General features: G+C 38.3%; 1 protein-coding gene across 8 annotated transcripts in view; it reads right to left on the minus strand.

Moving 5' to 3' along the window:
• The window catches only part of THADA (THADA armadillo repeat containing), a 326,086-nt gene that overhangs the window by 261,979 nt on the left and 42,488 nt on the right, over positions 1–21,619 (minus strand). For 5 of the 8 annotated variants that reach the window (XR_008289288.1, XM_027072570.2, XM_053200530.1 and 2 more), the window contains 5 exons: positions 18,560–18,695; positions 18,149–18,285; positions 14,702–14,863; positions 13,091–13,248; positions 3,203–3,312 (listed from right to left, as the gene is read on the minus strand). Coding sequence is in view for 7 of the 8 variants with exons in the window: in XM_027072570.2 (XP_026928371.2) it covers positions 3,203–3,312; positions 13,091–13,248; positions 14,702–14,863; positions 18,149–18,285; positions 18,560–18,695 (703 nt within the window). In the remaining variant the exon portion in view is untranslated. The remainder of the gene's footprint in view (positions 1–3,202; positions 3,313–13,090; positions 13,249–14,701; positions 14,864–18,148; positions 18,286–18,559; positions 18,696–21,619) is intronic. The other 3 variants (XM_027072572.2, XM_027072571.2, XM_015074431.3) reach the window with 3 other exon arrangements.

A 21,619-nucleotide genomic window follows, 5' to 3' on the forward strand; every position in this document is an offset into this window, starting at 1 on the left:
TAAGCCTACATCTGTTTGTTGTATCCCCCAAACTTAATCCCCTATCTCCCAGCTCTGACTTAAATATTTCCACCAGGATATGCCATCACCAGCTCACATACAACACACACAAAACAAATTTATTCATCTTTTTAAAAATGTTTATTTATTTATTTGAGAGAGAGAGAGAGAAGGAGAGAGCACACGAGTGGGGGAAGGATAAGGAGAAGGAGAGAAAGAGAGAGGGAGAGAGAGAGAGAGACAGAGAGAAAGAGAGAGGGAGAGAGAATCCCAAGTAGGCTCCATGCTGTCAGCACAGAGCCCAAAGCGGGGCTTGATTTCATGAACTGTGAGATCATGATCTGAGCCGAAATCAAGAGTCGGACACCTAACTGACTGAGCCACCTAGGCGCCCCTGTTCATCTTTATCAAACTAATTCCTTCTTTCAGTTTCTCTGCCTCTGTTAACATCAATCCCATTGTTCACCAAGAATTAAACCACTGGAACAATCATGGACTCCTGGTGCCCTCCATCACTCACGTTCACTTGGTTCATGTGGTTCAGATCACATTTTTCAAAGATGGCCACTGCAATATCCCACATGTATTTCTATAATATGATCTCGCCACTTCACCGTTAAACAAAAAGTAGAGTCTAATTCCTCTCTTCTTGAATCTGGACTATCCTGAAGACTCACTTATAACCAAAAGAATGTGACTGAAGCAGGGCTATGAGACTTCTGAGGCTAGGTCAGAAATGACCATGCAGCTCCTGCATGGTTCTCTCGGGACTCTTTCTGGGGAAGCCAGCTGCCATACATGAAAGTCAACTACCTTAAGAATGCCATGCTGAGAGACCACATGTAGTCCCAACCTGGCCCAATCTTCCAGCTGTCCCACCAAGGTAACATAAATATGAATAAAGCTGTCCTGGATCCCCCTGATCAGTTCATCTGCCAGTTCAATGCCACCAACTGAACTCAGTAAACATGCTGAGAAGAATCACCCAGCAGAGCCTTGCCATAACCCTTGACCCATAAAATCATGAAATATGTAGATATATTATGCAAATATAATAAAATCCACAGCTTCCTTCTAAGCATACAATATCGTGTGTGGAGTTGTTACGAAGTGGGGCTGAATGCTAACTGACATGCCGTCTCTTTCCCTCCATTCCCAGGGCCATCATCACAGAGGAAGCTCTCATCACCTTAGATCTAGATCATTATAACTGGTTCCGGGCTCTCTTCACTGTAATCTGTCATTACAGATCTATCTAATCTAACAGTTCCAACTGGAAAACCACTTTTACACACCAACACCACCATCAACCTCAATCTCATTGATGTTTTCCATTTGTGAAAAGTTTTATAATGCAAACTTGATCCGCATGACAATAGCCAGAGATACATCAATAGGGCGAATATTCTTTTTGTTACTTTAGAGATGAAGGGATCAGAGCTAAAGAGATTAACTTTTGTACAATCTCACTGCCAATAAATGGAATGGATACAAACAGAACTGAGAGCCTATGTCAAAGTTTACTGCTATTTCTCTGTTCTGTGATGCCTCCTATAGTCTATTTCAGATTAAAAAAAAAATATTCAATGCCTTTCTCCATCCCTACTGCAGCAAACCTACTTTCTAAATATCTGTAATACGGTCTCAATCTACCCAGGGGTACAGTATTGCCTGCTAACACCACCACCACTACAATAAGAATGGCCTATTTGTTCACCTACCAATATGTCGTGCTGATTATAGCCTCTGAACATCTGCTCATTAAGTTTCCTCTCTCTCCTGCTATCTACTTAAACTTCCCTCATGTGTTAGCAGAAAATCTACTTCCTCCATTAAGTCCTAGAAGCCTATTGCTGTTACTTTCTCTCTGCAACATCATTTGTAAATTTGACCCACATTTTGACAATTACACTGGATTGTTGGTCTTGTTCAAGTGTGTTGGCCTCACTTTCCAAGCAGGTATTCAGCTAACACACATCCATACATAAAGCGATGTTAGGTGCTTACAGCCAGTGTCTGTTCTGACCAGTCAGTACCCATGAAATACCCTCTGTTAAATATCTTACGTTTCATCCCTGCTTATTTCATAAACAATAAGCTCTTTAAGAACGGGACCCTTGTCTTATAAAGAAGTATTATAGCCTCCAGACCAAACACACTACTAAGCACACAACTAGTGTTCAGTATGCATTTGATAATGATTTGAAGGGAGTGATGTGTGTTATCAGAAAAAATACCCCTAAAGTCATGTCTACACCAGAAAGAAAGAGTTGAAAAGATAATAAAATATTTTCAAGATCAGCATTTTAATGTCAGGGCCATTCTATAACATATCGTTTAAAGATATTCTGTGCAGCCCATAACTGAAAAATGTTCTCTAAATGTTTTTACCAGGAGTGTGAAAAAAAAAAAAAGTTTCAAAAATATTCAAGGAGTAGATGTCTTACCAGCCCAAAATAAAATGTTTGCTGAGGCTACAAGACTGGCAGAACTCTGCTTCATTTCAAAAAGTTTCCAGGCAATGGAAATGTTTTCCTGGAAAATACTACCTTTTATTTAGAGAACACTTGCCATGAACACTTAGTCATTAAGTAATTTAAGGTTTCCTCACAAGTTCTTTAGAGGAAATCTATTATATGAATGAATGAAATTATCAGCACCTATAATGTCAAAAAAACACATTTGGCTAAATACATGAAATCTACCTAAGTATTTTTCCAGGTAGGGGGGAAAAATATTTGATACTTTTTGGTCTATTTACTCTTCTTTAAAATTTTTCTATAAGATAAAATTATAAAGGAAAACACAAAATCCGTAAGTGTTTCTCTGTCTGTAATATACACAAATCCAAAAAACTGGAAGCTTATTTTATTCCAAATGCCAGGTAATTTTCAAACAGACAAAACAGTCATTTCATTCAACGAAAAGAAATGGTAACTTCAAAGCTATTTTTAGCAAAATCTCTTGAGTTTGCTTCAAATCACCTTTCAATGGGAGAGCAACTTGGTTTGGACATTTCACTCAATCATCTGCAGTAAAGCACACAATGAAACCTAAGAAAACAATTTCTTCCAAAAGTTTGAAGCCAACTAAGTCTTATTCTTTTAAACATCAAAAGACTCAAGTAAATTTTAACTCGAGCACATGGTTTGTACCTTTACTCTTTTTAAAATGTACACAAAAGGATATTTGTTTTGTTTACCTGTTTAGTATTTCAGTGAGTTTCACAAAGCCAGTGTAAGCCAGTTCAAATGCTCCTCTGTGCCTGGACTGTAAGAGGTGTTGTTTAAAGTAATCTCCTATTTCTTTTACCTTTAAAACAAAATGAAAAAGAAATGTCTGATTTGTATGTATATTTACAGATATATTTATGTCAGTAATATCATTTAGAACTCAGGACTAGTTCTCTATCCATTTAGCACTTGCTCTGTGACAAGTAGTATTTTAAATGTTTTTATAACATCACATTTAACCTTTACAGTAATTCCATGAAATAAGTACTATTATTATCTCCACTTTTCATTGGGGAGGGGGCCCAGAAAGGCCAAGTAACTTATTCAAGGTCACACAGCAAGTAAGTAGTAGAGCCAGTACATAAAGCCAGGCAGTCTGGCTCAGTTGGCCGTCTTTAACTGTTACACTAGAACTGCCTCCCTATGCCAGCTGCACAGACCTCACTGTGTTCTCTGTTAGCTCCTATCACTCAACACCAATAGCAAAGCACACAAGGCGACAACCCTCACACACCTATGGCTAGGTGTGGTTAAAATATACATAACACAAAATTTAACATTTTAACCATCTTTTAAAATGTTTTTTTTTAATTTTTTTTAACGTTTATTTATTTTTGAGACAGAGCGAGACAGAGCATGAATGGGGGAGGGGCAGAGAGAGGGGGAGACACAGAATCAGAAGCAGGATCCAGGCTCTGAGCCATCAGCCCAGAGCCCGACGCGGGGCTTGAACTCGCGGACCGTGAGATCGTGACCTGAGCTGAAGTTGGACGCTTAACCAACTGAGCCACCCAGGCGCCCCTTTTAAAATGTTTTTAACATTTATTTTTCAGAGAGAGACAGAGCATGAGCAAGTGGAGGGGCAGAGAGAGAGATGGAGACAGAATCCGAAGCAGGCTCTAGGTTCTGAGCTGTCAGCACAGAGCCCAACGTAGGGCTCGAGTCCACAAACCACGAGATCATGACCTGAGCTGAGGTCGGACGCTTAACCAAGCTACCCAGGCACCCTCACTTTAACCATGTGTAAGTGTACAGTTCTGTGACACTCAGTACATTCACACCGTTATGCAACCATCAGCACCATCCATCTATAGAACTTTTTCATCTTCCCCAACTGAGACTCCAATCCATTAAACAATAACTTCCAAAAATTGCCTTTAGAGATATACACTTGTTAATGGCAATGCAAGATTTGTGCAAATGGACTCCTGAAAACTGAAAAGTGATATGCTTTACTCTGAGTCGGAACCATGCAATTTTCCAGAATGCTACCTAATCACTTTCCTACATGTTGCAAGTTTAGACAAATAACAAATATGGCAATTTATTTTAAAGAAGACATGATTAACAATTAGTTGTTGATGAGGTTTTATACAGAATTAACTATTAAATGGGCTAATTGTACTTTTATACCAGTAAGGTTCGGCGGCTACAGACTTTAGAAAAATCCAAATTTTGTATAAAGCTCAGGACCAAAATTGTAACTGGCTCTCTCTTTTTTCTTTTTTTTAAAATTTATCTGGAGTCAGGGAGAGGGGTAGAGAGAGAGGGAGACAGAGAATCCCAAGAAGGCTCCACGCAGCTACCATCCAGAGTCTAACATGGGACTCAAACCCACAAAACTGTTGAGATCGTGACCTGAGCCAAAATCAAGAGTCGGACACTCACCTGACTGAGCCCCCAGGCACCCCTGTAATTGGCTCTCTTGATCCAAGACTCCCCAGCAGATCACAGTATGGTGAGAAGGCAAGATGTCCCAAGATAGTTCAGATATGCTTACCTAGAAACACCTTCTACCTCTGCACAATCACTAGGTTAGTGCCCTGAACACATTAGAGATAACAAAAAGTGCAAGGTGTAGTTAAACATGTGGCCATGGGCAAGTGTCTCAGTTTCCTCATCTACAAGCCAGGGACAGCAGTAGCACTTGCCTCAAATTATATATTAAAATGAATTAATAAACTTACAAGTCCAGAACAGGACCATAACTTATAATCCAATTCAGTTCTGGGTTTCCAAATAGAGGAAAAGTAAAGACATTACTCCATACTCAAAATATATCTGATTACAGAGAGGCAACAAGCAATACATTTAGAGAAGTAAGAATCAGATATAAAACAACAAAGAACCAGAAAAGCAGTTAATAATAGTAATTTAAAAAGTCTAACACTTTAATATCCCAAAGAATGAGAGGTCATGTTTTTCAGCTCAAGTTTTCAGGTAAAGATCTGATGATACTCCTACTTTTTAATATATATTTTTTAAGACCCACATACTACTAGTTATCAAAAGCCACAGTCAAGGTAAGCTTTGTCATTTTCTCTTCAATACGGTAATTTCAGAGCATATTTTCATCAGAATTATCAAGCCTTAAATCTGAATTTAACCCCCAAGATAGATCTGAAACTCAGTAATCCTACAAAATGGGGACCAGAAGAAATTCCAGTTAGCTATGTTGTTATGGCTATCATTTCTATTATTAGAGAAATAAAAGAAGATGTCTAAGAAGGTGTTTTAAGCCATGGAAAATAAAAACAGGAAGTCATAAAGTTGGGGTCTAAGCTCCTTAACTTTTTTTTCTAAAATGTTACAGATAGTAAAACATACTTCAGGAAAAGACAAATGTTAACTATTAAAGTGCTATTCTGTGAACTTACAGTGGTTCACCATCTAGTTCTTAAGCAAAGATTTTCTTTTCATTACTTCCTTTATCCTAACTCTTTTTAAAGGGGCCTAAACCAAAAAGCATATAATAAAATCAAAGATCTCAGAAGCGTGACCAGTAGACGTTCTTCTCAAGGGTGGACCTCGATTTTAGGTAATCCTGGCCTCAGGAAACAGAATGAGGTTCTCAGAACACAACTGAGAAGTAGACAGTTTTTCCTCATTTTATACTGAACATAATCTCCCACCAAACCCACCTACGTAATACTGCAAATTTGTGCCTTTGAAGAGAATATACAATGTATGTTAATTAGACAGTAAATATTTCTGGAGCACCCAGCCAAATGCTTAGTAGCTTAGTGCTAGGGTAGATGGGGAAGAACAAAACAAGACATCTGTCCTCAAGAGGCTTTCAGTTCAGAGAAAAACACTATGCTGAGTGGTACCCATTAGACGCCTAACAACTCCAAGAAATGAAAGATCCTTCTGCTCTGGAATAAATTATTGCAAGAAGCTTTGTGTTCAGACCTTGAACCACATATACTTGGGTGGATCAAAATGGAAGAGGGTAAGTAACATGAGAAGAGACTGGGTGGCTAGAAGGAATGAATAAACATTTATTAAATACCTGCTACCTGCCAGACACTTTACTGGATCTTCCTATATGAAGGAACACAGATTATGTAAGAGAAGGTTAGGAGACCTGGCTGAATGACCTTAAGGTTCCATTCTAGGAAACAGAGAAAGATAAGGTTGCAAATTGGGGATGAACCCCATTACCAAGGGTTGAAAGAGTCAGCAGGGCAGTGTGGTCTCTGAGCAGCTGGACAGGAAAAAGGGCCATGCTCACACCTCCCACTGGATAATCAGATGACAGGCACAGATTTGACCCTAACAACTTAGAAAATTAATGACAACAGTCAGAATCAGAAATAGATTTTGGGGGCACCTGGGTGGTTCAGTGGGTTAACCGTCTGACTTGGCTCAGGTCATGATCTCACGGTTCGTGTGTTCGAGCCCCGCATCGGGCTCTGTGCTGACAGCTTAGAGCCTGGATGGAGCCTGCTTTGGATTCTGTGTCTCCCTCCCTCTCTGCTCCTCCCCCAGTCATGTTCTGTCTCTCAAAAATAAATAAACATTAAAAAAATCTTAAAAAAAAAATAGAATTTTTAAATGTATCTTAAAAATGAAAAAGCCTTCTGAAAACTCCAACCCAACTGCCTTTTTATTAGATGCGACTGAGGTCCTATCTAAAGTGGGCAAAAACATGGATGATTTCTTCACAAAATATTTCTTAATGAATAACATACATCTCAAGATTTCTGAAAGAGAATTAAGGTATAAATGCAAAAAAAAAAAGGGGGGGTGGGGCACTGATTTCTATTCTTAAATTCTAGTGACTATCTTTTTAAGTTTAGCAGATCCTGGTTCTAAATGTTCATAAAACCTATTTCTATAGGTCAATTAACACGCTTTCTGGATTTACAGGGTGTAAATTTCCACAGGGGAAAACAGCTACATGCCATGTCTCTAGGCATCTATAATTTACCACTAGGCTAATTAGAGGAGCTAAATGTACAATCAAGAGTCTAAAACCCATACAGGACAAATTTAAATACATTTTTAAATATCTGTCCTTTGTCTATAGAGAGAAATTCGGCTGAAAAATCAAGGCTAATTCCATTCATTTTAAAGTAGATAAACCAAAAGGGATTTAAGTGTTGGTGGAACATTTCTACAAAAAGCACATGTGGTGGTTAAGCTCTGATACTCTGATATAGTGGGAGGTCTGGGTTCAGGAACCCTACTCAGCCTCCTTACTAACATAAGCTAATTCAGCTTACATTATTTTATTATATTATTTATATGTGAAATGGAGATAAAACTAGAACCTACTTCATAGGATTGTTCTAAGAAATAGGTAAAATTACACATAAGCATTGTGCAGAGTACTTGTCTGAGTAGCACACACTAAGTGTCCGTTTTGTTTTTATTTTGTATCACCAAGTAGTGAGACTTAATCCCTTAATTTAAATTACGACTTTAGGACACAGCCACTTCTTATTACCTTAGGAATGTCACTAATTCCTCTTTGGTTAAATAGAACGGTTTGTAAAAGTTTATAACACAGAGGTTAATTAATGTTTTAAACTGTACGTTCTCTACTATAGGGATTTCTTACTAAAACCGGGGATTCTTCAAAGCCCAAATGTTGCTCTCCTACATAATAACAACAAAGATTATATTTTTCTGGTATTTAGACATCTTAGCAGTTTATTATTTGCTTTCTAGCAAATTCCTAACCACGTGCCATTTTAACTGGTGTCCTTTAGTCTAACTTTCTACAAACGTTTATCTTGTATCTCCCATTACATTTCTAAGCCCTTCGAGGTCAGAGAACCACATATTACATTTCTTTACGTTCCCACAACACCCTTGTCGTATAGCAGTCAACAAACAGGTGACTTAAAAGATGTGTTTAATTCCATTTCACAGCTTAAAAATGGTAACCTGAATTCAGTACAATTCAATGCATACTTATTCATAATTTCTAAACAATAAACCCTGGCAAAATACAAAAGGCAATTTCTTTACGACTTACAAATGCCAATAAACCTAGATCTCCTGTTGCAGACCATTACGGAAAATCTAAAACGGTAACCAAGACACTGAGAAAACGTGTAAACCCAATTAGCCACGAGCATCATAAAAATGACAACAGAATCTAAAGTAGGAATTTAAAAAAAATAGTTGATTTCTAATCGGTAATGATTTTCATTCACGTGAGTTGTAGGGCAATAATTAGTAGGAAGGGGAAAACAGATACAAAAATTTTACCCCAAAGCTTCTTTTTAGGAATATTAGAGGAAATACATAAACATATGAATTGATACTCCGGATAGAGGGAGCTGTTTACAAAAAATCAGTAGACGCTGGGTATCCAATATCCCTTGGGAAAAGGACCAACGAAATGTATCAAAAAAAGCTCTGCCTCAGCGAAACATCCAGCTTGAAACCTAGACACACACCAGCCAGGAAGTTGTGAGATAAGGTTGCGCGTACCGCCCGCTCTTTAAGGGGCTCGACTTACATCCCTCAAAGTTGGTTTTATCTCTGCCTCTTGCACAGAACATTATGAAAGAACCTTTCATTCGGTGATTACCTTGCAGGAGGAAAGTCAGACATGCCTCTGAATGAACACATTTTCCTCTTGCCGAAGCCGTGGAGGACACACTGCTTCACAAGAAGTGATTTAGGGAAATGAATCATTTGCTGAAAAGTTCAGTAGCAAGTTGCCTTACTGTCCTGTTGCTTGTAAACGTCTGGCTGGGCATGGGAAGTAGGGAAAATTAAATTTAAAGAAAAATTAAACGAGCAGTTCAGAATAAAGGCAGCACTGTGCCGTGTCCGAACACAGGCTGGAAAGGAGAACCGGGTTCCGGTCCTGCAACTGCCACAAACCAGCTTTGTGATCTTGGGCAAACCAGGTGACATCCAACGGCTTCAGTTTCCCCTTGTATGAGAAGGCTAGATCATATCATCCCTGTGATCCTTCCAGCTCTCACAGTCTGTGAACACAGCACTGAAAACTGAGTCACGAACAGGCACCAGACCTTCTTGTACAGCAGCAAACTGTAATCTTCAAATTGTATCTCACTGCCGGTCAGCTGGCTAGAAACCACCCCCTCATGTATGCAGGATTTAAGTGGTCATCCCTTCAACAAACGGCCCTAAAACCAGGATGGGATTAAAGGAATCAGGCTACAAATCTGAGACATCAAATTTTAAATTAGAATAGAACCATACTATTTTCAAGAGTGAAGAGTGAATTGAGAGTAAAAGAAGCATCGGGCTGAGCGTCAATATTTTAGGTCGTATGGAAAAGCCTCCATCCACTGAGAGAAAAGTAGAACACAGTTATTATTATTCTTGGGAATAAGAAATACACGTCCCAGATTCCTCCCACAAGTGACTTCTGCCTACAAGTCACTTCACTGCTTCTGTCTGTGCAAGTCTATTATGGATACCCTCACCTCGGGTACTGACTCTTAAATTCTTAGTTTTGCTGCTAGGTGCACAAAAGATATAGTGTCATAAGGGTGACTGTGCCCTGGGGAGGAAAGTGGACTTCAGGCATGGCTCAGCCACTTCAATATAAATTATATCCTCTCTGTCATGTATATATTTTTTAACTCTTAAAGGTTTTAAGTACATGGAAATATTTTTATTTAAAAGAATTTCATGGAGCAAAATTCTATGTCTAAAAGTAGGAATCTTCTAAGCAATATGAATAACACTAATTTCTTGATGACTTTGATTTTCACTGACTAAAGACTCCTAAATGGAGGCATTTCTTTAAAGACAGCATGATCAAGAATAAAGTCTTCCACAGGCAGCATGGTTTCAAGGTCAGAACAGTGCTATCACGTACATTCTTGATTGCTCATTCAGTTGTTAGTTTCCTCTCAAACCAAAAATGTGATGTCATCATGTGAACAGCGACGTGGAAAAATGGCTGAATCTCATTAGGAAAGAAATTCGTAATTTACAGAAAAACAAGATTCTATTTTGTATTCAAGAAAACAGCCATTAGAAGAATCCTTTGCTTGATGGGAACCTCTCTGCTATTGTTGCTATTGTTGTTGTTGTTTTGTCTTTTTTTTTTCTTTTTTACAAACATCTCTTTTAGTTTATATTAATTCTCAGTCCCAACACCGTTATCCCACGTAAATTAAATTCAAACCATTTGGGTGCTATGTAAAAAGCACCCAATGCTATGCTATGTGTCAAGGACACACGGTTTTCACAGAAAGCTTTCAGGTCTTTCTCGACTATAGTGAAAGCAAAATATGCTTCCCTTAATTTTTTTAAGTGTAGTTATTTATTTTGGGGAGGGGAAGGGGAGAGAGAGGCAGGGAGGGGCACAGAGGGGGGAGAGAGAGAGAGGGAGAGAGGGAGAGGGAGAGGGAGAGGAAGAGGGAGAGGGAGAGAGGGAGAGAGAGAGAGAGAGAGAGAGAGAGAGAGAATCCCAAGCAGGCTTTGAACTGGCAGTGCAGAGTCTGACACAGGGCCCAAACTCAAACACTGGGAAATCATGTCCTGAGTTGAAATCAAGAGTTGGACGCTTAACCAACTGAGCCACCCAGGCTCCCCTAATTTTTCTTAAACACTACGCAACAAACCCCAAAAAACTAGGCGTTTTAACTTGTCCTTGAAAAGAGGAGTTGAACAGGGAAGAGACTCTTGCACATGTTTACTTCTTAGTAAGACGGTACACATCAGTGAAGTAATCATTAATCATAGCTGGATTCCCCCGCGAAGGTGTTGGCATAGGCACTGCAGCTGGTCACCAGCAATGACTGCAAGTAACTCTAGAACACTGACGCCTATTTGATTTGGAGGAGAATGAGGAACACAATGATGCTGGCAGTGCACTGTTCTCCTTCACCATTCTCCGCCTCAGGGCCTTGCAACATCACAGGACCAGCTGTTAACCAGATGCAAGCACATGGCCACGGAGAGTGTGTGAATAAAAATATTAGCATTATTTCCATGGAACTAGTCACATGGTTATTACAGAAATAATCAGCATTTAGTGTACTACGATATTTGTTTTGTTCTTAAATGTAACACCCTAGGGGAAAAATTACCTTACTTGATAAAGGGTACAAATGAAAGTATGTGTTATATATCTTTGCTGGAAAACGGTGGGAAATAGATTTGCTGAAACCATATGGAAAGGAAGAGAGAATCAATTAAAAACAGAAATCTAATAAATCTAAAATATTTCCAAATGAAATGCTTGTGGTAAGCTAATTTCTTGTAAACATTGCACTCAAGTCACTTGAATAGTCCCAGATGGTGACCTGACTTTGTGGTCTTAAAATAAAAGTCAGCCAAAAAACCAAAGTGACTACAATTTTATTATCAATGTAGTAGGAAGCAAGAGATCCATAAGTAACCAATATAGCACTTTTTTTTCCTTTCCAAATTTTTTTTTAAGTTTATTTATTTATTTTGAGAGAGAGAGAGGGAGAGAGTGAGTGAGTGGGGTAGGAGCAGAGAGAGACAGACAGAAAGAATCCCAAGCAGGCTCCAGGCTAACAGCGAACCCAACTGTGAGATCATGACCTGAGCCAAAATCAAGAGTCAGACACTCAATCAACTGAGCCACCCAGGTGCACCATTTTCCTTTAAGAAGTTTAAGAGGTTTGGGGCGCCTGGGTGGCTCAGTTAGTTGAGTGTCCGGCTTCAATTCAGATCATGGTCTTACAGTTCGTTGGTTCAAGGCCCACGTCGGGCTCTGTGTTGACAGCTCAGAGCCTGGATCCTGCTTCAGATGCTGTGTCTCCCTCTCTCTCTGTCCCTCCCCCGCTCGCACTGTCTGTCTCTCTCTCAAAAATAAGTAAACATTAAAAAAAAAAAAAAATTAAGGGGTGCCTGGTTGGCTCAGTCGGTTGAGCATCTGACTTTGGCGCAGGTCATGATCTCACAGTTCATGAGTTCGAGCCCCACGTCAGGCTCTGTGCTGACAGTGCAGAGCCTGGAACCTGCTTTGGATTCTGTGTCTCCCTCTCTCTCTGCCCCTCCCCCCCTTCATGCTCTGTCTGTTTCCAAAAAATAAACATTTAAAAAAAATTTTTTTTTAATTTAAGAAATGTAAGAGGTTTGTGGAGTTTTGCTAAATAGACAATTTCATTTAAAATTACAATTTAAATTTGGGGCTCCTGGGTGGCACAGTCGGTTAAGCATCCGACTTGGATTAAGGTCATGATCTCACAGTCTATGAGTGCGAGCCCCGCTTACAGTACAGAGCCTGGAGCCTGCCTCAGATTCTGTCTCCCTCTCTCGCTGCCCCTACCCTGCTCATACTCTGTCTCTCTCTCATAAATAAACATTAAAATTTTTTTTTAATTTACAATTTAAATTTATATATGGTAAATGGAGAAATAAAAATTAAAATGATAATCTTGAAGACAGAAGGTAAAATCGACAGTTCTTTATAACTTAGAAAAATAAAAATTTCTAAAACTGCCATCGTTTGGAAATGTACTCCAAGGCCTAATTTCTATACTCCCATGAATTTTCTTCAGTTGACATCTGTATGATTTTATTCAAGAAAAATTCAAAACTCATTTGTTTTCGAGTTATGGGACCAGAAATTATACCAGGTGGAATAAACATATACCTACCTGCTCCACTGTCAATAATCCGCTGCGGGGTTCTGGCGCGGACTGCATGGGGAGAAGCTGGCACAGCGTGCCTAAAAGTAAGGCAACTTCCTTCATACTTCGCCAACAACACACCAGCACCATCTGAGCAGTTACATCGCATGTTTTTCTTTCTTTACCTTAAAAAAAAAAAACAATCTCTTGCAACACTAGACACTCGATTACTCACATCCCAGGTTTCTTAGAATAAGATTATTCATAATTTTCCCAAGAATAATCTGCTTGAACAAATCAATTCTTATATTTATTCATGAGAAAACAACTAACATTTGTTGAGCATGTGCTCTCAGTAGGAATCGTGCTAAGCATTTTTTAATATAGTTTGTTTTCAAAATAAATTTTGAAATAAAACACAACACCATTTCAAAACTTAAGTCTAACTTTCAGAAATTAATGAAACAAACTCTCTCTGCCTCGTGGTCATCCATAAATTGACCATAATAAATATACTTCATTATTCATCTTGGTGAGGGTGGCTGTTATATCAGTAAAGGGGCAAGATAAAACTTTTAAAATCAAAGGAAAATACAAATTCTCTTTCAAAACATATTTAAATTCCATGGCCCATAAATAATAATTATGCTTACTCTTTTTTTCTTGCTTTAAGAATATTTTAGTACTGACATTAAAAAAAAACCCAAGACAATTTAAAAGGCAAGGTAACAAAACAATATTTATAATGTAACCCCATTTGTGTTTTTTAAAAGCCCGCTAAACTCAAAGAGTAAATGTACATACACATCAATACATAGAATAGATCTAAAAGCACATACATTCAAAAGAGAAGAAGTGGGATGGGGAAGAAATAACAAATTTTAATTTCTTTTTTTTTTGTTTTTGTTTTTTAAGGTAAAATGTAAACATTGAATTGAAATTTTAATTGAGGCTTTAATTTGTTTTTAATTAAAATATACCTCTCTATTGCTTGAAACTATTACAATAAGCATATATTTAGATGTTATAGTGTGTAATTTAAAAAAATAAAAACACAAAGAAATTTTGTTAAGTCAATATCTCCATCTAGTGGACAACGTAGGATATGTAATAAATCACAAGGATATTACTAGTGATGACTTTTTACAACACTATAGAAAATGACACAGAAACAACTAATGAGAAAACAAGCAGTAAGAACACAACTTCTGGACGCTTGATACAACAGAGCAGCTCACACTTTACTGAGTAATAAGGCTGATTTCCCTTAAAAGGCTGCCTGGTTGTAAGGACTCTCACTGAAGACAATGAACCACACGGAGGGGAGGAGCCGACTGCTACCCAAACCCAAGTTCACAGGGCACCACTGCTCTTACACAACCTGGCTGTCAAGACAGCCGTTAACACTAAAAAGCTTTCTGTTGGAGCACCTTCTACGCCGCACTGGGATGCACCATTTTCTGGTAAAAGTCTTAGAAACTCATTCCTCAAAATAAATCATTGATAAGCTCAAAGGCTTTATTTTCTAGAAATGCTCTGCAAACATCTGCAGCCTGATTTACTATATAAACAGAGCATTTTGTACATTTTGTCACTAAAACACCGATTACAATATTACAATATTGATTTTATACATGCTACCTTTGATCTCTGCAGAAGCACCAATATCCGGCACACTGGCATTCAAGTCCTCCAAATCAAAACTATCACGTTCTTTCAGTATTTTGGCTTGATTGAAGTAGTCATTAGTATCTCGTGGCTGAATCTCACTCAGAATCGTCTGTAAGCGGCTTGCTGACTCTGAGGAAAAAAAATGGGAGTGCACAAACTCCAGTTCCGAATCCCTTGCAGATTTCCCTTGGGGGTATTTGCCTTCCCAAATTTTGTAATTTTTTTTTAACGTTTATTTATTTTTGAGACAAAGAGAGACAGAGCATGAACAGGGGAGGGGCAGAGAGAGAGGGAGACACAGAATCTGAAACAGGCTCCAGGCCCTGAGCTATCAGCACAGAGCCTGATGCGGGGCTTGAACTCACGGACCATGAGATCATGACCTGAGCCGAAGTCAGACGCTTAACCGACCAAGCCACCCAGGTGCCCCTGTAATTTTTAATACTTAATAATCAGCTCTATTAGAAGGGTCACATGGGGTAGATAATGTGAAAATTATTTATGTAAGATCTTCATGACACTTGAGTATGCTTTTAAAATACGACAAAAATTTTAAATTGGTTGAAGACAGGACAAAACAATACAACAGAAACTCTCCATAGGACAAAGACCACCATCTCATTTACGTTGCTTTTCTTAGTGTTGTCTAAGAATCTCCAAGACGGTGCTCAATCACGTGAAAAAAGAGCACCAAAGTGCAATTTTGTTTTAAGAGGTAAGAAACCACAACAACAAAAACAATCCTTAATATAATATCGTATTGTCAACCATGCTTCAATTAGAAATAAAGAAAAAAATGTTTTTATAGCCCAGAAAGATTATAAAGACTCTATATTTGACTTTGAAATACATTACACAATATACTGCTTTCTAAGTATGATTTACAATCCTAGTATTATATTGAACTTCATATTTATTCCTTAAGCACTTAATGGATTAGGAAATGCAAGCTCCATGAATGCAACACTTTGTTCGCTGCTGGGTCTCCAGCGCCTACACCAGCCACTGGCTCATGGCAGAGGTTCAGTAACATGGACTAAGGGAATGAATACGTGACACAGTAATAAGAGCTAACCAGGCTCAGATATTTTAAGAAAAAAAATAAATAAATAACGACAACTAATCACCTGAAACCAATTAACGAATCAAAGAATGGGTATTTCATATACCTATTATACAAACTTACATTTTAGGTCTAAAAGGAGCTATAAAGACCCAAACTGCTACCATGATGATTCAACCAATGTCTTCTGTTCATTCGTGACCTCCATGAAATATTGCCAAAACAAATTTTGACAGCCATGAAAATGTATCGCTGGCAGAGCACCTGGGTGGCTCAGTTGGTTAAGCAGCCGACTCCTGATACCGGCTCGTAGTGATCTCGCAGTCGTGGGATCGAGCCCTGAGTCAGGCTCCATCCGGGCTGAGGATGAAGCCTGCTTGGGATTCTTTCTCTCCCTCTCTCTCTCTGCCCCTCCCCTGGTCATGCTCTCTCTCTCACTTGCTCTCTCTCAAAATACAAAAAAAAAAAAAAAAAAGTTATCACTGGCTCCAAATAGAAACCATGGAAAGACTTAGAAAAAAAGGATAATCAGAATAAAATGTGACCCATTTATTTTTATGGCTTTCAGAGAAAAGAAACATTTTCAAGAAATTCAGAATGCATGGCAGATAGTGTGGGGAAAAAAAAAAACAGGAAAAATGGAGACAACCAGATGAAAAAAGAAAAGGCAAAAATCAAGGAAAAGTCTGTGGGCCACAGACTGTTTTTGAGACCAACAGGTATTTTAAAACCTGAATAACAAACAGAATTTTAGCATAGTCTATAGGCCCCACCCACAATAGGTGACAAACATTCAAGATTTCTCATTCAGAATATACTGGTACTTGCCTGATCCAAATATTAGCTTTGAGATTGAATGTTCCTTACTCCCATGTACTGTTTAAGTAAGAAAACTAAAACATCAAATTTTGGTCAACTCTCAGCCAAAATTAACAAATAACTGTGTCTTAAGATCATGAACCATCATCAATCTGCCAACTCATTTTTAGTTAAGAACAAAATCTAACATTTTCACACAAACACACAACTCCAAGTTACTTTAATTGGGTATTTGTGATATATGCTCAGTGTGTTTTTAATACAAGACTCTCATTTGCACTCCAAAATGCATTCACTATGTTTCAATGCCAAATGTAAATTTTCTTCATGATTTTCTAGGTGTTCAAAGAAATACTCCTGTTAGTATAACACCTTTAGCATCCAATCCCTTCTGGCTGTTGTAATACAGGTATATATATGTCACCTACGACATCCCACACACTTAGTTCCTAACCTTTCAGGAATCATTCCTGCATTGGTTTATTCATTATAACAAATATTTATTGTAAACCTCTTTCTACCAGGCACTTGCTAAGCACAAGGGAGGAAAATACCGAGAAGATCCCTGTTAATTAAATTGCAACAACTCCATGTGGAATGCTTTGGGAAGAAGAAAAGTGTAAGAAATGAGACTGGCAAGGTTGCAGGAGCCCAACTATTATAGGATCTGATCTGAGGTCACTCAAGTATTTTAAATAAAGGGAGATGGAGTGGGGCAGACAACAAGGGTTAAGCAGAGATAATGTGGAACATGATGAATTATATGAGAAAAAACTGCTGTGAACACAGTAAAAAGGAAATGGAATGAGCCAAGAGATGGGGAGAAACCAGTTGGGAGGCCCGTGGAGTCATCCGAACAAGAGAGGAGGAGAGCCTGGAGTAAGGTTAGAAGATACAGATAAAAAGAGAATAGATTTGAAAGACAGTTAAGGGGCACCACTGAAAGAATGTGAGGACAGGCAGTATATACGGAGCAAGACAGAGACGTCAAGCAGTCCGAGGCTCTTGACTTATGTAAACAGATCTTTGGAAGGGCCATTTACAAAGACACAGGGGTTGGGAGGGAAAAGACAGATAAAAGTTCATGAGTTCAATTTGGGGCATTTTGAGTATCTTCTCCTATTTCTTTTTTTAATTAAATGGTCTTTGTATATCAAATGCTCTTTCCCCATTCCAGATTCCTAACAGGTTGCCCTCTCTGACTGAACCCCACCTCTCTGATTTATCCTGCCCACTCTCCCAGTCCCAGCTGCTATCTAGTAGGTGGTGCTCCGAAATGACAATACTAGAAAATCCAATCTACCTCAGGAGAAAAAGTACTTCACTCATCCGGCTTTATTGATTTGTTTGTTTTGGTTATTTTTTAAGAGTAAAAAACAATACTAAAGTGGCAGCAATCTTACTAATCATAAGCAATTCTTTAACCAACCTATTTAACTTTTATATCTTCCCCAAAAAATGGTTTGGGGGGGTACACTGGGGGGAGGTAATGAGGAAAAATATAATAATTACAGTTTCTTTCATCTGCTGACCTGAATCAGTGTCCATTGGGATGAGGCCTTCTGGGGAGGAACTCTGAATGACCGGAGACACCACGGCAGAAAGCCTATACGACACCAAGAGGAGCTTCTCTACCACAGGTCTCCATTCACTCACCAACTGCAGGCTGCTGCAACAAAAGTCAGTAGGGAAATTTGTAGTAAAAGCAAACAATCAAAAATTCCAAATGGAAATTATGACACATAAGAAGTTGAAACAATTTGTTTCTAAACTGTGCAATCTATGAAATATTTAAGACATATAAAAATATGTGTACATAGGTACCTTTTAAAATCTAACTTTGAATTCTCTTTAACGCAATACATTCCTTTCCTAGGACACATTCCAGTAAGAGTTGAGAGCTCAGAAATGCGTGCTCGGGAGAGAGCTGTGGATATACTTACTTTAGAGACAACCTCTGCAAAGCTCCTGTTATACAGTGGGCTCGCCCATATAGTGGAAACGATGCTGCTGCCTGAAGCAGAGAATTTTCAGCCTGAGATATTTCCTCCTCAAGATTTTCCAACAAGCATTTGATAACTAGAAAAAGCAAACAAAAACCCAGAATAATGCCAACTTAGAAACACATTTATAAATTTGTGAATAGTTCAACAGTGCCCACAAAAAATCCAACTCAACTAAGCTTTATGTTCAAGGTTTTTTGTTTTTGTTGTTGTTCTTGTTGCTTTTAAAAGAGATCTTTCAGCGGCACCTGGGTGGCTCAGTCTGCTGTGCTTCTGACTCTGGATTTTGGCTCAGGTCATGATCTCACGGTTCATGAGATTGAGCCCCACATGGGGCTATCAGCACAGAGCCTCCTTGGGATTCTCTCTCTCCCTCTCTCTCTGCCCCTCCCCTGCTCAGCTCACTTATGTATTCTCTCTCTCTCTCTCTCTCAAAAAAACATTAAAAAAAATAATGAAGAGATCTTCCAAAGTTATCTAGCCTGTTATGTATTTCCAGTTAAGGTAGAACTGTGTCTTTCCTTAACTTCCTGGATCCATTTATAGCATTCACTCTGAATCCTTCCTAGACATCCTCTATCTGGGGCATCAGACCCCAGGCCCATGTGCCATGTGCTATTAGAACAGTTGCTGTCGTTTTAAAATAATGGCTTTATTGAGATATAATTCACATACCATGCAATTTATACACCTAAAGTGCACGAGCCAATGGTTTTTAGTATATTCACAGATATGTGCACATATCGGTACAGTGAATTTTAGAACATTTTAATCCTCTCCCCATCAAAAAACCTTTACCCATTATCAGTCACTCCCCTCCCTCAACCTCTCACCTTCCCCAGGCTTAAGGTTATCTATTTTCTGTCTCTGTAGATTTGCCTATTCTGGACATACCTAAATGGAATCATATATTATATGGCTTTTTTCACTTAGCATAATGTTTTCAAAGCTCATCCATGTTGTAGTGTGTATCAATATTCACTTTTTAATGGCTGAATAACAGTCCGTTGTATGAACATATCACATTTTATTTATCCATTTAACAGTTGATGGACATGTGAGCTGTTTCCATTTTCTGCTTATCATGAATAATGTTGCTATCAACATTCACGTACAAGTTTTTGTTTGGACATAGTTTTCATTTCTCTCAAGTATATATGCCCAGTATGGACTAAATGTTTGTGTCCTTCCCGAAGTACATATGTTGAAGCTCTAATCCCCCAGTGTGATGGTATTTGAAAATGGAGTCTTTAGGAAGTAATTAGGTTTAGATGAGGTCATGAGGGTGGGACCCTGTGATGGGATTAGAGTCCTTAAAAGAAGAGGAAGAGACCAGAGCTTGTTCTCCTCCATGTGAGCACAGAGCAAGAAGGGTGCTCTCTGAAGCCAGGGTAAGGGTTCTCACGAGGCATCAAAACTGCTGGCACCTTAATCTCAAACTCTTCAGCTTCCACAACTGTGAGAAATAAATGTCCATGGTTTAAGCCACCCAGGCTATGGTACTTGTTAGAGCAGCCTGAGCGTGGAACTGTGGGATCATATAGTAACGCCATGTTTAACTTTTCAAGGAACTGCCAGACTGTTTTCCAATGTGGCTACACCATTTTACATTCCCACAGCAGTGCGTGAGAACGCTATTTTCTCCACATCCCCATACACACGTTATTATCTATTTTCTTGTTTAGAGCCACCCTACTAGGTATGAAGTGCTTCCTCAATGTAATTTTGATTGTATTTCCCTACTGGCTAATGATGCTGAGCATCTTTTTATGTGATTATTTTTCACATTTGTCTTTTACGGAGAAATGTCTATTCAGATTCTTTGTCCACTTTTAAATTTGGTAATATGCTTCCACTAGTGAGTAGTAAAAATTCTTCATATATTTTAGACACAAGTCCTCTATCAGATAAAGGAGTTGCAAATATGTTTTCCCTTCTACAGGTTGTCTTCTCACTTTCTTGATGGTATCCTTGACATACACAAGTTTCAAATTTTGATGAAGGCCAATTTATCTATTTTTTCTTTGTTTGCTTGTGCTTTAGGTGTCAGATCCAAGAAACCACTGCCTAACCTAAGATCACAAAGATTTACACCCATGTTTTCTTTTTACCTTTTGCAGTTAGGTCTTTGATTCATTTTAAACTAATTTTTGTAATATGGTATGAAGTAGTGGGTTCAATTTCATTCTTTTGTGTGTAACTATCCAGTTATCCCAGCATAGCTCAGCAGCTTTAAATTTTAGAGTTATGTTTAACCAGTAAATTATTAACATTTAGAATATATAAGTCCTAAAAATCAATAGGAAAAAGACAAACAACCCTATAGAAAACTAAACAAAGGCATTTCACAGAAGGGGAGAAGCAAATGGCTTACAAACATGTAAAAAGATGTTCAATTACATTAGCCATCAGAAAAATGCAAGATGAAGCCACAAGATACTACTTTATATTGCATAAACTTTTAAAATCTGACAAGGGCAAGTTCTGGTGATGATATAATACACCACAACTCTCATAATTTATTGGTAGGAATGTAATTTAAAAATCTATTTGGCATCATCTAGTTAAACTGAGGATACACATATTTTATGACTAGACTATTATCCTTTTTTGTTTACCATAAACTCCTAGACATGTCTAATAGAAGATATACATACGAGAGTGTTCACATCAGCATTACTTATTTAGAAGGAAGAAGTCCATCAACAGGAAAATGTACTAATAAATTGCAGTAAACTTGTATAATACATATGGTACTATTTATATAAAATTCAAAATCATGTAAAAGTAAATAATACATTGCTTAAATGATATATACATGGGTGGCAAAATCTAGGTGAAATAAAGATGAAAGACTGACATAATATATAGGACAGTAATTATACGGCAAGGGGAGGGAGCCAGGATAAAGGAGAGGCTTCAAAGGTATGGGTGCTGTTGTACTTCTTAAGTTGTGTGTTATCACCTAGCTTGGGAATAAAACTTGTGAAATTTTTATAC

This window comes from Acinonyx jubatus, chromosome A3, assembly GCF_027475565.1.
Source record: "Acinonyx jubatus isolate Ajub_Pintada_27869175 chromosome A3, VMU_Ajub_asm_v1.0, whole genome shotgun sequence".
In the NCBI taxonomy this organism is placed as follows: domain Eukaryota; kingdom Metazoa; phylum Chordata; class Mammalia; order Carnivora; family Felidae; genus Acinonyx; species Acinonyx jubatus.